General features: G+C 51.6%; 7 protein-coding genes across 8 annotated transcripts; 3 read left to right on the forward strand and 4 right to left on the reverse strand.

Moving 5' to 3' along the window:
• Positions 1 to 450: 450 nt before the first annotated feature.
• On the reverse strand, positions 451 to 2,966 carry LDX57_010124 (uncharacterized protein). 2 transcript variants are annotated; one of them, XM_046091868.1, is made up of 7 exons: positions 2,427 to 2,966; positions 2,273 to 2,343; positions 2,085 to 2,198; positions 1,943 to 2,025; positions 1,491 to 1,892; positions 1,111 to 1,436; positions 451 to 1,023 (listed from the first exon to the last, which is right to left on the reverse strand). In XM_046091868.1, the coding sequence occupies exons 1-7, from the start codon at positions 2,577 to 2,579 to the stop codon at positions 589 to 591; spliced, it is 1,584 nt and encodes a 527-aa protein (XP_045947845.1). In that variant the 5' UTR covers positions 2,580 to 2,966; the 3' UTR covers positions 451 to 588. The 2 variants fall into 2 exon arrangements, with proteins under 2 accessions (XP_045947845.1, XP_045947846.1); XM_046091869.1 differs by having other exon boundaries at positions 2,273 to 2,966.
• Positions 2,967 to 3,155: 189 nt separating this feature from the next.
• Positions 3,156 to 5,994, forward strand: LDX57_010125 (cytochrome P450). The gene is made up of 2 exons (XM_046091870.1): positions 3,156 to 4,893; positions 4,955 to 5,994. Exons 1-2 carry the CDS (start codon positions 3,543 to 3,545, stop codon positions 5,095 to 5,097), a joined length of 1,494 nt encoding a protein of 497 aa, XP_045947847.1. The 5' UTR covers positions 3,156 to 3,542; the 3' UTR covers positions 5,098 to 5,994.
• Positions 5,995 to 7,817: 1,823 nt separating this feature from the next.
• Positions 7,818 to 8,456, forward strand: LDX57_010126 (uncharacterized protein; the record flags this gene model as incomplete). The annotated part of the gene is made up of 2 exons (XM_046091871.1): positions 7,818 to 8,383; positions 8,441 to 8,456. 2 exons carry the CDS (start codon positions 7,818 to 7,820, stop codon positions 8,454 to 8,456), a joined length of 582 nt encoding a protein of 193 aa, XP_045947848.1.
• A 1,299-nt stretch (positions 8,457 to 9,755) lies between these two features.
• On the reverse strand, positions 9,756 to 10,422 carry LDX57_010127 (MARVEL domain-containing protein; the record flags this gene model as incomplete). The annotated part of the gene is made up of 3 exons (XM_046091872.1): positions 9,756 to 10,028; positions 10,098 to 10,319; positions 10,387 to 10,422. The coding sequence occupies 3 exons, from the start codon at positions 10,420 to 10,422 to the stop codon at positions 9,756 to 9,758; spliced, it is 531 nt and encodes a 176-aa protein (XP_045947849.1).
• A 788-nt stretch (positions 10,423 to 11,210) lies between these two features.
• LDX57_010128 (uncharacterized protein) lies at positions 11,211 to 12,619 on the reverse strand (the record flags this gene model as incomplete). The annotated part of the gene is made up of 2 exons (XM_046091873.1): positions 11,211 to 12,386; positions 12,440 to 12,619. The coding sequence occupies 2 exons, from the start codon at positions 12,617 to 12,619 to the stop codon at positions 11,211 to 11,213; spliced, it is 1,356 nt and encodes a 451-aa protein (XP_045947850.1).
• Positions 12,620 to 13,356: 737 nt separating this feature from the next.
• LDX57_010129 (uncharacterized protein) lies at positions 13,357 to 14,522 on the reverse strand (the record flags this gene model as incomplete). The annotated part of the gene is made up of 2 exons (XM_046091874.1): positions 13,357 to 13,969; positions 14,458 to 14,522. The coding sequence occupies 2 exons, from the start codon at positions 14,520 to 14,522 to the stop codon at positions 13,678 to 13,680; spliced, it is 357 nt and encodes a 118-aa protein (XP_045947851.1). The 3' UTR covers positions 13,357 to 13,677.
• A 1,223-nt stretch (positions 14,523 to 15,745) lies between these two features.
• Positions 15,746 to 16,404, forward strand: LDX57_010130 (uncharacterized protein; the record flags this gene model as incomplete). Its single annotated transcript, XM_046091875.1, has 2 exons — positions 15,746 to 15,811; positions 15,868 to 16,404. 2 exons carry the CDS (start codon positions 15,746 to 15,748, stop codon positions 16,402 to 16,404), a joined length of 603 nt encoding a protein of 200 aa, XP_045947852.1.
• Between the last annotated feature and the right edge of the window lie 60 nt (positions 16,405 to 16,464).

Consider the following 16,464-nt stretch of genomic DNA (forward strand, 5'->3'; position numbering starts at 1 on the left):
CAGATCCCCATGGTCGTGGCTTGTGAGCGTTGACGCTGTAGTAGTCATGGTGCAATCCGGATGATTCGGATATGCACGTTTTTACGTCTGAATTTTCTACTTAACCTCGTGTCCTGTAAACTGAATTAACTTTTTTCCTTCATCCATGGTTCATGACCCTGGCTTGGGCAGGATTCGGAGGATTTTCTTTTCCCCTTTCTGGTCTGATTTCCGTTAGCGTGGGCTCTTAGTCTGTCGGAATTGTCGGTAGGGCGTAGTCTCGAATTGCCTACCATGGTTTACGGCCGTTTTAGCCTCTGTGTTGGTGCCAATTGTCAGGGGGGGTTGGACTTTGTTTTACTTTATTACCTCGTAGGTTACATTTTCCGTTTTTTCTTTTGTCACAGACTCTCGCAGTGCTCGGGTCTACTTCTCCGTAGTCCGTAGCACTAACTATTTGGGAGCAGAATGGGCATGGAAGAGTTTGACATTAACTATTATTAAACTATTGGATGGGACCTCCATACACAAACGTAATTGCAAGGAGCCAGATCCCCTAGCTAATTAGCTAGGTCGCTGACTGGCAAAGAAAACAAAACAAGATAACTTTTACACGTCACGCTTCACCAATGCCACCGGAGGAATGTAGTGGTGTCGGCCACGGAAGATGTAGTACAGCACGGCGATCATGATCACGCCGCAATACATGACGACACACCAGTTCATCGTCTCCTTGTCGACCGTTGAGGTCAGGGGGAAAAAGGCGAAGACGAAGACGGGCAGGAGGAAGGCCAAGGCGCCGATATTAACGGCCATACCGAATCGGCCGAGGGTCCAGCGATGGGGAGGCAAGGGGTGGCCCCGCAACCGCTTCAGAAGCAGACAGCCGATGGTGATCACGTACGACGACATAAGCGAACTGATGGTCAGGGTGACGATGGCCTGCAGAGCCACGGTGGAGCCGATGTTGATCAGCGAGAGCAGCGCCGTCACCACGAAGGAGACCATAACGGCGTTGAACGGGATGTTCCAGCCCGGCGTGACCTGCGCTTCGGTTAGAGGGGGATGTACGTAATAGGGTGGTATAGTGGGATCACAGAAAAATGGTACGATGGAGATGGGCAAACTTACGTAGGAGAAGAATCCAGAAAAGGGGAGCCCTCGGTCACGAGCAAAGGACCACAGTTGACGGGATGCCGTGGCAACCTCGGTGATGGAAGAGGCCGTAAGGGTGAGCACGAGAATAGCAGTCATGGTGTTGGTGCCGGGCAGACTCTCGGTGGCGTTGTAGAACACTTGAATGAAGGGAAACCCGGTCGGCGAGGCCAGGATCTCGTCGATGTCACCCAGCGTGAAACAGACGGTGACCAACATGAGGAATCCGGAAGCGGCGTTGACCAGGACAGAGGTGATCATGGCCTTGGGGAGCGTCTCGGAGGCGTCCTTGATCTCCTCGGCTGCAGCAGATTAGTCTTCAATCAGTTCTAGACCCGTGGAAAGACCAGACTTACACATGTGCACGGCGCAGTCATATCCGATCAGCGAAGTAATCGTCGTAGAGAATCCGACCAGCGTGGCAACTCCATTGCTGCCCCATTCACCACCGTCGTTGAACTCAGTAAAGACCTGCTTTGCGCTACGACGGGGTCCCAGAACCCAGAGGGGGATGATGATGGCGAACAATCCGCAGACATGCAGAATGAGAATAATCACCTCGACGAAGGGAAGCTTCTTCGCCAGGAACGTGTTGAACAGGATGGAGAACAGCGTAATAGCGATGACCAGCAGGGTTCCGTGCCAGCGCTCCAAGGCGTAGTTCTCGTTGTTGAGCACAATCAGACCCTGAATGATGGTTCCGGCCAAGAAGGTGATGGAGACAATGGCACATTGCCATCCCATTGCACAGAGCCAGCCTGAACGGTCAGCGTCAGTATCCCAGGCGGATGCAGTCAGGGCGACATACCGGTGATGTAGCTCAGGAATTTCTGGCAGCTGGCCGGCGCGAATTCAGAAACCCAGTGGTATTGACCACCGGAGGTCGGGGCCCTGACACGTTATAGTTAGAATAACTTGCTACATCCCAGCAAGCAAGGGCAGCAACATACATGGAGGCCATCTCGGCCAAACTCAAGAACACCAGCAGGAAACCGCAGGCGACGATGAGGAAACCCCAGATCAGACCGGCCGTACCGCCATCCGTCAAGCCCTGCTCCAGCAGTCTATATTATGCTGCATTAGTGACGGCTTCATGCGACCGAAAAGGGTTTAAACAGGAACAGAACAAAGAACATACGTCAGGACCACCTCCCACGTGGCAATTAACGTGCATCCAAAGCCGACGATAGAGATATACCGAAAGTTTCGCTGGACGGAGTTAGCGGGGCGATCCAGGAACGCAAGCTAACATTGCGACCTCAAGAATGAGTATCTCATAAGGGCTGTCGTACACGCAGGACCTGTTCTCTCCCCAGGGCACTCATGTCGGCCTGATCGGCCGCCGTGCCCTTGTATTTAGCGGGGACATGGCTCTTAGGCATGGGCTCGTCGCCGTAGGTGGACACCTGCGTGCCACCTTTGGTCATGGTATCGAAGTTGAACATGGCGACCGTTCAACCCAGGATGTCGATCAGACAAGGTAGAAGAGAGCAGGGGAGGGGCAATGATGAATGATAATCAGATCAATGCAAGGGGTCAGAAGGAAGGAAACGAGGAAGGATGATCTTAAATTAAGAAATTCAGATTGAAAACAGGGCGACCAGCAGTCCGAAGACCCGTTACAGAATGGAAATGAAAAAGCTCCTAAGTCCCTAACGCCACCGTCTAGTCGTTGGAGACTTCGGAGGAATAAGCGAGTTGCGAGAGTCAGTACTCGCAGCAGGTGGAGGTTACCTTTAGTGTACGGAGTCTAGAATTCCAGCTTGACCCTGGTTTACGAGGTAGGAAGTGATAAGGGGGTTCGCTCGAGTCCTGAAGAAAAGAAAACTAAAGCTGCAGGAGAGACCGTTGGGAAACGTGGGATTAATCAAAGCATCCATGATCATGGCAAGCCCTAATTTCTTGACGACATCCATCCTGCGTACATGTGGCAATCCGGCCAACACCCCTGTCGTCCATGTCCAGCGAGAGCCACGACTCGTCACGAATTCCTTTAGATTAAAGATGATTGGAATGAGAATGGAATCCATGCAACCAGCAGTGACTAACAGACTTCCAGCATCTCCACTGCGCTACGCCTTTAGTTCGCGTTGGTTTTTTCGGGGCGCTGAAACCTCTTGGCGGCCTCAGCGACGGTGGGTCGGGGTCATGCAATTTGCTGCTTTTAATTGCTTTATGTTCGGATTTACTGTTTTACTGGTTTGACTGCTGTGTGTTGTACGGAGTACTCCAATGCATCCCAATTCCCAATGCAGGCAATGTCTGGAGAAGTCCCTGGGTAATCCGCTCCTCGCTGATTTGCTCTACGGATCCGATCTTCCGTCTGCCGGTGACACAGAAATGATAGATAATCCATTTGAATGGACCGATGATCCCTATCGTCCTTCCTTCAGTAAATTCCCGTCGTGATGGCTTCTCCGACCGTCCTGGTGGCGGTCATTCTGCTCGCCCTGCTGCTCTATCACTATGTAATCCAGCCCTACTTCCTCTCGCCCTTGGCCAAGATCCCCAACGCCCATTTCACCGCGCCTCTCACTTCAGCCTGGATTGAACGCCGGCGCAACGCAGGAAAAGAGGTCCTTACAATCTACGACGCCCATCGCAAGCATGGCTCGGTGGTGCGACTCGGCCCCGACGAGCTGAGCGTCAACTCCCTGAGCGGATTGCGTACGATTTACACGGGCGCATACGAAAAGCATCAATGGTACAACGATCTGTTCGTCAATTTTCACACCGACAACATGGTGGGCATGGTGCACAACCAGCCTCATGCCCGCCAAAAACGCATGCTCAGCAAGATCTTCTCCAAGTCGTTTCTCCAGGATTCCGTCGATCTTCGCGACATCTCGCGCATCGTGCTGTCGCAGCGTCTCCTGCCTATCCTACACCGCGTGGCGACCGCCGGAGAAGCCATCAATGTCTTGCCCCTGTTCCAGGCTGTCGGTATGGACTTCACCTCGGCGTTTTTGTTCGGCACCCGCAACGCCACGACATATATCCTTCAGCTACCCGAATGGCAGCAGTGGTTGGACGAGTACGAGCAGTTCAAAGTGATGAGCCGTGACGATCGCCGCGATGGGTTCATCGAGTCGTGGTGCCTGTCGCTCTGTCGTCGCATGGAGAAGAACGACCGCCCGAATGACGTCCCCGTCGCCACGAGCCCTGTCGTATACGATCAGCTGCGCGACAGCCTCGAGAAAGACCCAGATGACCGACCGCGCGAACTAGCCATCGCATCCGAGCTGCTGGACCATCTTGTGGCCGGCCACGAAACCACCGGCATCTCCTTCACCTACATGATGTGGGAGCTGTCGCAGCATCCGGATCTCCAGACCGAGCTGCGTCGGGAATTGCTAACCCTGAGTCCGCAGTTTAGGTTCCCGGTCGCCTCTGAGAAGAAAGACACTCTTCCTGAGATCCCGACCCCGTCGGCCATCGACGCTCTTCCGCTGTTGGATGCCATCCTTCGCGAGACCCTCCGCGTGCATTCTCCCGCTCCGGCCCCCTTGCCGCGCGCGACGCCCTATACGAAGGACGGTGTGTCTTTGGATGGATATGATAACATCCCCGGCGGGATCCGGATCAGTTCCTCCTCGTACAGCCTGCACCGCATCGAGGAGGTATATCCGGACTCGGAGAAGTGGCAGCCTCGACGATGGTTGGAGCCTGGACAGGGAAAGATACACGACATGAGACGGTTGTTCTGGCCGTTTGGCAGCGGAGGACGCATGTGTCTGGGAAGTAACTTTGCTCTGCAGGGTAGGTGTTTCTCCTATTCTTGACCGGTCAATGCATCGGGGTGCTGACCAGAGTAATATAGAGATTAAAATGGTGATGGCCGCGGTGTATACGAACTATACGACGGAGATTGTCGACGACGAGGGCATTGAGCAGGACTTTGCTTTTATTTCTTTGCCTGTGGGACGCAAATTGATGTTGAAGTTCACGCCCGTGGAGGGTTGATTCCAAGTTGACCAGATGACTTACGACATGTGCAACGAAGCGACCTTGGCGCAAGTGTTTGCAGGATTGACGGAGATTGACGGGAATTCTAATTGGAGGTTCAGAATGTGCTCAGTTACTCCATCTATCAAAAACAGTTTCATTTGGAGGGGTTTTGTCCTACGCAACCCGGGCTGGTGTCGCACAGTTCCATTCATTACCAGACGTTCATGTTCAAATGATCTTTCGAATGCCTAGTGCGAAAGGTTCTGGGTACTCAAGGATTTCTTGGTCGGTGGCTGTGCTTCTGAATGCCAAGTCTGATTCGGTTTTTGTCCAAGACATCAAGCTATACTATGAGATTATATACGCAAGGAGACCCGGGCTTGGATGTCGGCCTAGTGAAATTAAGCTCAAGATTGTATCAAGGTGCCTTGGAAATCAGGTCTTGTTGAGTGAATTCCCAGTTGCCTGAAGCATGACATTGGACTGATGGTACACGTCAAATTGTTGCTCTTTTCCATCCCATGTATCGATCAAGAGTTATTATCGCGTACCTTCTGATCTCGCCACTTGTTAAACGTATCCTTCTTTTTCGTTTCCTTCTTTCTCATGAGAGCTATGCCTACTTAATCTTATGTTCACTGCAAATATCTACGACAGATGGCCGGGAGACTCCGCTTCGAGCAGACCCCAAAGCCAAAGGCCGGATGATCATGATTGGGACACCGTGTCTCACACCGTAAGCCTAAGCCGCATTCTACTCTGCAAAGGACCTGCAAAAGTTCTGCAGAACTCGTAATGAGAGGGGCCAGGTCGTCATCAGTCGACACAATCGCGACGAACAGGGTGCAGAAGGTCGGACGATAGACTTCGATAGAAAAGATGGCTTTTTCTTGCCACTCCAGATATGCGGTGTTCAACATTTACCAACACTAAATCTTCTTAAACGGACCAAGTGTCCCATGCTTTCTTTCTGAAGCATTCATTAGAAATATGAGTGCCGGTCGTGAGAGCCCAAACAGGAGGTTAACGGAGAGACGATGTTACCTACTTCAGTACATTTGACCAAGGCTGTACTGAGGCAGAAAATGGCACCTCCTACAATTCAGTCATTGCCAGGTCCACGTCCTTCAACCACCTACCTGCATTGAAATATGTATGTTTTGTGGCATTCAGCAGCCCCCAGCTTTCGAAGACAAATCGCAAGGCTTGTATGACCCTGAACTTCGACCATGATGGTCCTTTATAAATCTCTATCACTACAAGCAAAGCGATGTACATCACCAAATATTCCCTGGCAGAAACCTGCTACTAGCCCCACGGCGACTCAGCGTCCCTCAACTACGTGCGCTGCCCGGAGAAAAAGGTCCGCTGCGCAGAGGGTGAAGCCTGTTTGAGCAACAAGCTCTGCTACGGCACAAAATACAAGATCGCTTATAGAGGCAGGCACCTACGTCGAGAAGACTTGACCCGAGGCTGATAGTCCCAGGGCATGCTATGATGGTACATGATCGTATTCTCCTTCTGCTCGTAATTTCCAAGACATATGGAAGTTAAAAAACCTCTGACGATCCTGTTATCACAGAAACCCCTGACGGGTGGGTCAACCTCTACGCCTGCCCTAATAACACGAACCAGGTCTTTACGTGCGGCAAGCCAGGCTGGGCCGCAGACGTCTGCAAGGCGGACTCAGGCAAGTACGCATTGGTTGAGACCCATTTTCTCTCGCGAGAGTGTTCGAGTCGACAGCGACAGCGACATCGACACTGTCAACACCATCGAACACAGACTCTACAAGGACCGGTGAGTCTCATATCACGCCCCCTACGACTGCCGCCTCCTCCAGTCGATCGACTGTCGCTTTAGGAGCCGGGTTGGGCGTGGGTCTCGGAGTTTCGTTGCTGCTTGTTTCCGTGGGCATGTTAGCGTTCTGAATGCGGATGAAACGGCGCTCGTCGGAGGAGATGCATGCTGGTGAGGTGAGGGTGTATGGCTACGAGAGACCAAAATATAGTGGTGGTAGGCCTAGAGAATTAGACTCGGGGCCGGTTGCGAGGGAGTTGGAGGGTTAACCTGAATGGTATCATCTTAGATATTCTGTCGCGGTTGTATGAACATAAGAGCCTGATATTTGGATTATATATTTGGACACTCTTTCGGTTGTTGACGTAGAAAAAGTATACACTTGACCAATTCATGGCCAGACAATGACCTGAGAGTGTAGACACAAAGAAGAATACTTCAGAGAGACCCTCATCTTGAACATCTCAGTCCATACATCTCGGGGCTGAATGTGGTGCCTGATTTGTCGGGCCGGCTAGATCGCCTATAGATCAAAGGCAAGACAAGACCATGGTTACGCACAGAAATGCATGGCGCCCCGGTAGCACAGCTTTGGATACACGTGGAGATCCCGATATACTGGCAGCAGTTCAGATCACCTTAAAAAAAGATGTCCTCTCTACTTGAGGCAATACGAAGTTGTCACTGCTAAATATACTTCGTAAGGCTGAGATTGAACCCTGAATTGTCAGGTTTCAGATGCGGCCCCGTGATTGGCTGCCTGAGGCCACGCCCCGCCCCCGAAACGGCCCCTTCGAGAGAGACAATCTTTCCTTCACTCCGTCCTTTTCTCCTGTTCATCCCCCTTCTTCCCCTTCATTCCTCATATCCAGATTCCATTCTTTAGACCTCCCTCTATATCATATCATATATATCCATACAGACAATACCCCACCATGCCGTCCCTTACGCGATACCTCCTCCTCCCCCTCCTTTGCGTCTCTCCCATCCTCGCCGCTTACCAGCCCGACTACGCCATCTTCGGCGAAAAATGCGCCGGCCCCGTGCAAGCGACCCAAGACATTATCGCTCCCATCGCCAGCAACCTCGTCGAGAAGGTCTGCAGCCAGTGCGACCATGACAAGATCACCTACGAGATGCTGCAGCGTTCCGAATCCAACAACTTCAACTGGGCCATCCTACACCTGAAGGGCGTCGGCTTCGAACTCCGCGACTCCTACGTCCCCGAGAAACTGTTCAACCTGGTCTGGGATTTCTGCATCAAGAAGCAGTGGCCCACCAAGTCGCTCTGCGAGGATAACTTTGAGGAGTTCCATGACTGCGTGCTGCGCACCGGCATGAACGAGATGAAGGGTCCCTTTGTCTCCTACAACCAGCTCGTCGACGATCGCTGTCTCCGGATGCCCGCCGCCGCCGCGCGCATGGTGCCGCTGGTCAAGGAGGAGGTCGATAAGTTTCTCGGTCGCGTTTGTCCGAATGGCCAGCAGGGGAGGGCTCAGGGGTGAGTTGTCTTGTTCTCTTCAGACGGGTGACGGTGCTGACGAATTCTATCTCTTAGTGTCTTGGCTGCTTGAGTGATTGCGTCGTCTTGGTTTTATGTGGCATAACGGATAACGGTTTAGCGTTTACTCGTCTGTACAGTATAAGAGTAGACTTAGAATTGGATATATTTCTGGATATGACTTTTGACTATGTGTCCGGCTGAAGCCCGGTTTACGATGCTGACCGTTAATCAACTGACTTTATCATACTAACTGCGACCGAACTAATGACAGTAACAGCAGTCAAGCCCGACCTTTGCGAATCCGCGACTGACCGGTATTTTGACTCGAGTGATCTCGCCCAGATCTACCCCAGGACTGTGCTACATGTGAGCCAGACAAGCATTACGAACCCGCCCTAGAGAAACGCATACCATGTAACTTCCAAATCAGATCTCGCCTGCCCCATCCATCCAGCTGCTCGAAATCGTTACAACCGCTATCTCGCTCTACATATCCCGCAAGACCGCTATCCGACCGAGGTCCTTTTATCGGTTCGCTTCCTCTACAAGGTCCATGTGCCTGTGGCACCCTCAAAAGTCTACCTGCAACTCAAAACATACTTTCAGCGGGGCACGTCAAGTCCATAAGGCTGGGACAGTGACCGGTGAGCTGCGCCGAGAAAAATACTCGATATGCGATATCAATCACTCAAGCAGACTCATTTCGACCGGTCGCATCGCGCTCCCAAGCTGTCCTCGCATAGAACCCGGTCGCCAGACCTTCTGTGCGGGTGCCGAATATGGCCTTTTTTGGCCCATTTCCCGTGTTCGATATACTCCCACCTCTTCGGTATTTCTTCACGCCGTCGGCGCTCGGAGATGGGGAAGGAATCGAAGACGGAATGACATGCAGACCAAAGAAGAGGAGATCTTGATGTTGTTGATGGATATAGTGGCCCGCTGCAGATGACATTTGAACAAGAGGGCCTCTGTGCTACCATTCGTGCTCGTAGAGATCGACAAGACAGAGATGTCTGTATGGAGAGTATAGAAATTGAAGGTGAGAATAGCGCTGAAGAGCCATTCTTTCAGGTGAATCGATATGTCAATGCAGCTTTCACCAGCATGTCAAGCATCGTTCAGACATATCCCCTTCTGCATCATAATACAGGCTAAAAGAACGCAATTAAAGGAGAAGCTGCTCTGTAGGTGGAGTTGAACTTTTTGAATTTTCCTAGCTGACCGTGTATTCCCATAACAAAACAAACTGACTCACAAATAAGAGGTATCATGTATCATTTCATTCGGTTCCCAAACAATAACAAAACCCACACGAACATCCGAATCTCGCCCAAAGTCTAGCACCAATTCCTACAACTCCACTTCATCCTCAAACAAAATTCGACTTTCCAAAACTCCCTCCTCTTCCCCGGGTAGACAGGAATATCGAACACCCAATGACCGCCGCACATACCACAAAATCAATCAACATGAACGCCGCGTCCGCCTTGGCCGACGTGCACCGGCTCTTCAACTTGTCCTCGCCACCAAACGAGCACGTCTTATCACCGTCTACCTTGACACATCCGCCGCTGAGAATCTCGTTGTCCCAGGTCGTCGCGGGGTCGGAGCAGTTGGCGTCTTTGAGGAGGACGGCGTATGCCTGCAGTTCTCGTTAGTCTATGGTATTTGGCAGGTGGTGGAGGAACAGGAGCAGGGAGGAGAAACGTACAATTCCACCCGCCAGAAAAGCCAAACTCGCTAGCCCGTCAATGGCCCATGAGATGATCCCGTCGAGCGACGAGACGAAGAACGCGGCGCCTCCGACCAGCGAGGCCACGATGCCCAGTCCGCCCGTGAACGCGGCGTATCCGGTGATTGCAGGCGCAGACCCGATGGACTGGCCTTTTGCCAGGGTTACTGAGAGTCCGAGGACGATGATGGCAAAGAGGAGCTGTTTGCATTCATTTCTGTGAGTATGTATTTGTTTCGGCGATTGGTTGTCTGGTGGGATGTTTTACCTGGAAGACGCGCACGATTGCCGTAATGATCTGCATATTGAGTGAAGGGGTTTCTCTATCTAGAGAAGAACGATATAGACAGCTGGAAGTTTGGCCCAGACGCGAGTTTAGCAGAATAATACAATAGACTCAGGACCGAAGGCTTCAACAGAGATATGTATGGTTTTGTGAGACATTTCACGAGGCTGATCTGAATAGATTGATCGACTCTCTCAATTTCCCCTGTGGCAGCACAAGCCTTCACAACCAATCGACTCTGCTCCCAAGTGTTGGATCTATGCATTGCACGTGTTTCCTGTGTTTCATGTCGCATCCGGCCCCGAGATGCGCAGTCACAGCCTCGTTGCCATTGCAATGTGTCATCCGGGTGGGATGATATCAACAGGCTGTTCTGCCGGGGGAAATGATCTCATCCACTAACTACTCAACAATACTGATCCAAATTCTCTCTCGGAAATCTCAATTGCATTCGAGATTCATCAACACTTAGTTCGGCGGAATCCAGTCCTGATCCTGGATCGTTGGTATAGGAGATCCGCAATGGCCCCCACGTCCACAAGGCTGAGTTCGACGTTAGTGGGCTTGACCCGACCTTCTGTTTCAGGGTCTGTGTTTGAGCCTTAAAGGAGAGGCTAGTGGAGAATTCATGCCGTTTCAGAGGCAAGTGACAGGGTCAAGCACCGGTCTTGACCTTGGCCTTAGTGAAAGCCTTGCTGGGGATAATAGACGAGATGTGGGTCATTGGGTCGGTTCCAAGGCCAACTGAGCTTCCTCATTGATTCTTGACTTTATGCATTCTGAATATCTTTAGAAAGTGGTATCGACTAAGCCGGCAAAGCGCTATATCCTCTCGCTCTCGCCCACACATCTACCACCTTGGACCCGTCGTCCAGATCGGAGTCTACAATCAGATACCAGCCATACATGGCACCCGTCACGCACGAATGGTTCGGATAAACCCGCACAGCCTGGCCTACCTTTAGCGGGATCTGCGGAATCTGGTCCCCTTCCCTCTCCCACGACACGATCGAATGTTCTTGGCTAATGCGCGCCAGGATCAAACGAGACTGCGCAGCCTCCCGTCGCCACTGCCCGACCACTCCCCAGCCGGGATAGCTATGGCAGGGCTCTCTGCCTAACGCCAACGTCCCCGCCGCCAGGAGCGCCTCGGGCTGCGCTCGCTCGCCGCTATTATACAAACTACAGACCTCCGCAACCACCGACAGGGCCACCTCATTTTCCAGACTCCCTCTGCTCTCTGCGTTCGTTTCCACCTGCTGCATGTCCAGCACCGCGTAGTTGCCTGCATGCAGTTCAACCATCACCCGTGCGCCGGGCAAGGGATCGCGCAACAGCTTTCGCAGGGTCTGCGCCTCCGCCGATAACTCCCCCTGCCCTTGCAAGAGATTCTGCACTGAAGCCGCCTGGGGCGTCGCACCCACACTGATCACCAGCTCCCTCTCCGGCAGCAGCTCGAGATGCTGGCGAACCGCCTCCCGACACCCCTCAATCTCCGCCGTCAGATGCCCCATCGCCTCTTCGGGCGTACTCCCCGCGTAGCTAAGGCTGCTGTGCGAATACACGCCCAGAAAGCGCGCGTGGCCGTCGCGCTCCGCCTGCGCCAGTCCCTTCAACAGACCGTCCTTGTTCAGGCCCGTCGGCGGCAGCCCCGCGCGATGATACCCCGTGTCGACCTTGACGAAGACGCAGGCTGGGAAGCCCGTCCGCGCATGGAACTGACGCAGGAATTCGATCTGGTCCGGGTGATCAACCATCACCGTGATGGTGTCCTCGCCGAGCTCTTGCGCGAGACTCGCCAGACGCGGAACCTGCGAGGGTACCAGCGGAATGCCGTACAGAACGTTCACGCGGCGGCCGTGAGCGCGGAATTCCTTGAGGAGCGGCACGAGATGGTGGATCTCGTTGACGGTCGAGACGACGAGGTTCACATCGAATGTCTCCTCGGTCGAGCCCATTTGTAATTTGGTGATTTGTGTGGTCTAGGGAGGTTAGTATACTGTAACCTAGAGCCAGAAAAGCGGGGTATGCGCACTTTATGTGTCTTAACGTGCGCGCGGAACCCGACGTTCAGCGCCTTCACGGCGTGGATCATCTTCGCGCAGTTTCGCCGGATGATGGCGGCGTCGAGAACGGCGCATGGCTTGGCGACGTCGGCGATGTCTTTGCCGACGTAGATTTGCCGGAGATCGTCTTCGGAAGGGGTGTACGACATGTTGGTGTTGGTGTTGATGTTGATCGGAGGAGAGGAGAAAGTTGAGTCAGTCAAGTGGGATCCGATCTAAATAGTGCGGGGGACGGAGAAAGGTGGAGTGGCAACGGCAATCCACGATGAACCTCGTCGGTTTGGATTCTTCGCTTTCTTTTGTTTGTAGATCGGTTACTTGCATTTTTGTCAAGGAGCTACAACTGAATTTTGTTTCAACTCATCTAACTGAATTCTGACTTCGGTGAGAGATGCTAGAGTCATCATCGTCGTTGGGAGAAGGATCCGGCTAATCTTTTTACCGTCTTTTGTATTTTTTATTACAAGATATAAAGAATTCTGCGTGGTATAAGAAGATAAATAATGAGAATTTACTATATTAATTTTTTTAAAAAATATATTTATTATCAAGGACTGTTCTTCCGTAGAGATAAGAGTCTACGCTTAAAGATAATTCATTTTTTTAGGCATTTATAAAAATAGCCCTGACTAGATCTTCGAAACGAGGTTGCTCCAGCAGTCAGATTGTTATGAATGAATCTTCGATCTAATACTGGTGATCATTCTCTCAACTAGTTTCCCGGCTCTCCCAGTCACACCTCGAGATGAGACGAAAGAAGATGGCCTTATTCTTCTTGTCCCTACGAGTAATCATGGATTCAACCTGCCCGGCTTCAACTCGTTGTAGCAAAGATACTCTTACTGAGGATTCTCACTCGATTGGGCTTTCAAGTTCAGGGGGCCCATGAATTGAATGGCCGTAATCTGTCAGCCTGTTCTATTTGTTCTTGGTCAATACGGAGAAATATCCGTTAAGTGAAGAGCGATGGATATCTAACAAGAGCCGCGGGATCATTGAACTGCACGAATGGTCCTGTTAAAACAGGTCCGGCGTACTGGACAACCATTTTCACCACCCCTGCCCAGTTCTTCTGCTCAAAACGGTGCAGGTAATTGGCCAAATCTAACAGGGTGTCGTCTTTGGACACCAGTCTTACCATCCGGTGGAGTCAACTTCATAACTTGTTAGCAATGCTGTGATATAGTCATGTCCCTGAGTAATCCGATCATACCTGCTTGCCCATGACAATCGGATCCCGCCACAAAGGCTTCTTCGACATGTAGTTGCAGATCTTGCTCATAAACTCGCGAATATGGGCTGTGATGTCGGCAACTTGGTGTGCCTGGTCATGGCGTTTAAACACATAGCGCTCTAGCTCTGCCACCAAATCCCAGGTTTTGAGGTAGTTCGATGACGATTTGGGATATGAAAACGACTGATCGACCCAGTAGATGATGTGCTGCAATACCGTTTTTGCCGGTTGTGCAACTGTCCGATTTGTGAAGACGAACTCCTTCCTGTTATATTGTATTAGCTTGAACACAGACTCTCATTGAAGAGAGAAATACATGACATGAGGGGCAAGCGATGTCTGGGTTCTCTTTGACGTTTGTATAAACAAGACAATATTGGGTAGACGATAGATGCAGTAGGAAACCGGCCCGTTTTGTGATGACAATCGTTGTTTCGGTCAAGAACTCTCGACCTATGTCGGGTAACGCCAATTCGGTGAACCATTTCTCATTTAGAGCAAGCTTCCCTTTCAATGTCCCATCTTAATGGTCATCTTTGCAGGGAAAGAACAAGTGTTGTAGTAATTCTGGCCTACTACCCTTCTGAACAACCCACATAACCATCTCCCAGTTTATAGATATGATTATTGCGTCACCAAAGATCACACTTTGAAAGTGTAGGACTTTCTCGTTTCATCCTTTCAGAACTGGAGTATGGATCCGTTAGCTAAGTACAGATAAACAACAGAGGAGATCAGTTCATTCATACCGACTCCAGATTGGTGCTTGTGATTTCGTCTGCTACGGTAAAGTTGAAGTGCTTTGCCCCGTATGGCATTTTGACGTATTCGGCCCACAAAGATGAGCAGAAAGAAGACCTTATCAATGCAAGAATCCTCGCTGACTGAGGCCCCTTAATCCCGTAGTTGATTGTGTCGTAACTGCCTTCGCGGCAGAGCATGGCCGCCTTCCGGTTCCACGGTTCCTACTGACGAGGGCTGTTCCCAGAACATTCTCACATTCTCCCATCTCATCCAGGTCCCAACTCCCACCTCATCCCACTTCACGTTTATATCGGCTGTCTTCGTCACATTGACGTTTTTCGACTCGATATGCCTGCCAAGCGCAGAAGACTAGGGGACTCGTCCCTCTGCGATCCCCTCCCAGTGGATAAGTGCGACCTTGATGAATGCTTTGGCTTTCATCAGTTTGGAAAGAGATACGTCGCTAGTAAGATGATATCCGCTTTTCTTTACTTTGAACCAAAGTCACTGATGGACAGCAGAAACCTCATCGACCGAGTGGGGCCCCCCTAGTGTTGCAGTATTACGAGCCATCCACACAGTGAATATCACCCCTGAGAATGAGAAATTTGTCAGAACTTACCATCCCTCTTTGTGTGACTATGATGAAGTCTGCGTATCCGATGTCCAATACGGAGCAGAAGTCTGGCTCGTGCGAGGCGGCACGACAGACATAGAAGCAGGGGGCAGAGCAATCCATCTGCATCCTGAGGAATTTCTGAAGCTTCTATCTCTTCCACGGTCTATAACGATCCGACGTGCAATGCCTGAAGAGTGGTTGTTTTCAACAGGGATAAACCCTCGCAAGTTATTGTCATCTTCCCAGCTTGACTCATTCAGAGAACTCTTTCCAACTGCAGTCGGTGTCCGTATTCTTGTGTCGGGATTTATTGTGGTTTTGTTCAAGTCAAAACCTGACCTTCAAGCGGCTTATCGACACGACTGGATAAAAGAGATTGGTGGTCTTCGAGCTGTTTACGATACGTTGAGTGTTCATGTCACCGCCGAGCCCATAAGCAGTGGAGTGCAGGTTTCGCAATCCCCAGAAAGTATTGTCAATGTCTCGGGTTGCTTGGGACTGAGGTTGCGCTTGACAGACGGCACCCAGGCCATCACCACTGTGACGCACGGCTTTGTAAGGGACCCCTGGTGGTGTCCGTTTCCACTAAGGGTCGCGGAATGGGCTATGAAAGCCACAAGGGCCCTTAGGAGGCTTGTCCGCCCCCCAGCCCCGTCCGAGACCTCCGCCATCGCAATCATGGACCCTTCAGGCAACAACTCCCCCATCGGCAAGCAGGTTTGGCTCGCGACTGAAAGTGTCCGGGTTAGTCAGCCTATTCCAATCTGTTGCTTTTAAGGATGCTAACTCCGTACGCCTAGGCTGGCACTATCACTCATACGTTCGACAACCCCAGCGCGATCTTGCCATACCCCGCCGGATACACCCATGATCTGAGCCTCATCACCGATGAAAACTTACCCACATTGGTCAGTCCGCCCGGATACCCAGTAATATCGGAGTGGGCCACATACTCGAACGCCCTCAGTGGGTGTAGTGTCTATGCAGCCAGACAAAATGTTGTTGTTGGCCGGTGGGCAACACTGTACGAGACTATTGATCCCGATGCCTTTCGCGGCGCTACAGTTTGCGGAGCGGATTATCCTTGGGATAGAGAGGCTCGGTCGCAAACGGCTGCATTGTTGTGGAATACACTGGAGCCCTTTACTCCAGCGATTGGATGGTCCGGTTCTGTTCTTTGCGTGGGACAGCCAACAGACACGTTTTCGAGAGCAGTTGTGTTCCAGAACTATGAGGTGGAAGTCCGGGCTAACGAGAAAACTGTTATCCTGAAAGCTGGCTTCTTACTGCCGAAAGCCATCAGGGTGGCCACAATCGTGACCAACCCGGAGGATTAGAAAACCAAGGGAGAGCAATACATTCAACAGGGCCACTTTCCGCTTGATGGAAAGAAGCTG

Source organism: Aspergillus melleus (assembly GCF_016097325.1).
Source record: "Aspergillus melleus strain CBS 546.65 chromosome Unknown contig6, whole genome shotgun sequence".
NCBI classification, from domain to species: domain Eukaryota; kingdom Fungi; phylum Ascomycota; class Eurotiomycetes; order Eurotiales; family Aspergillaceae; genus Aspergillus; species Aspergillus melleus.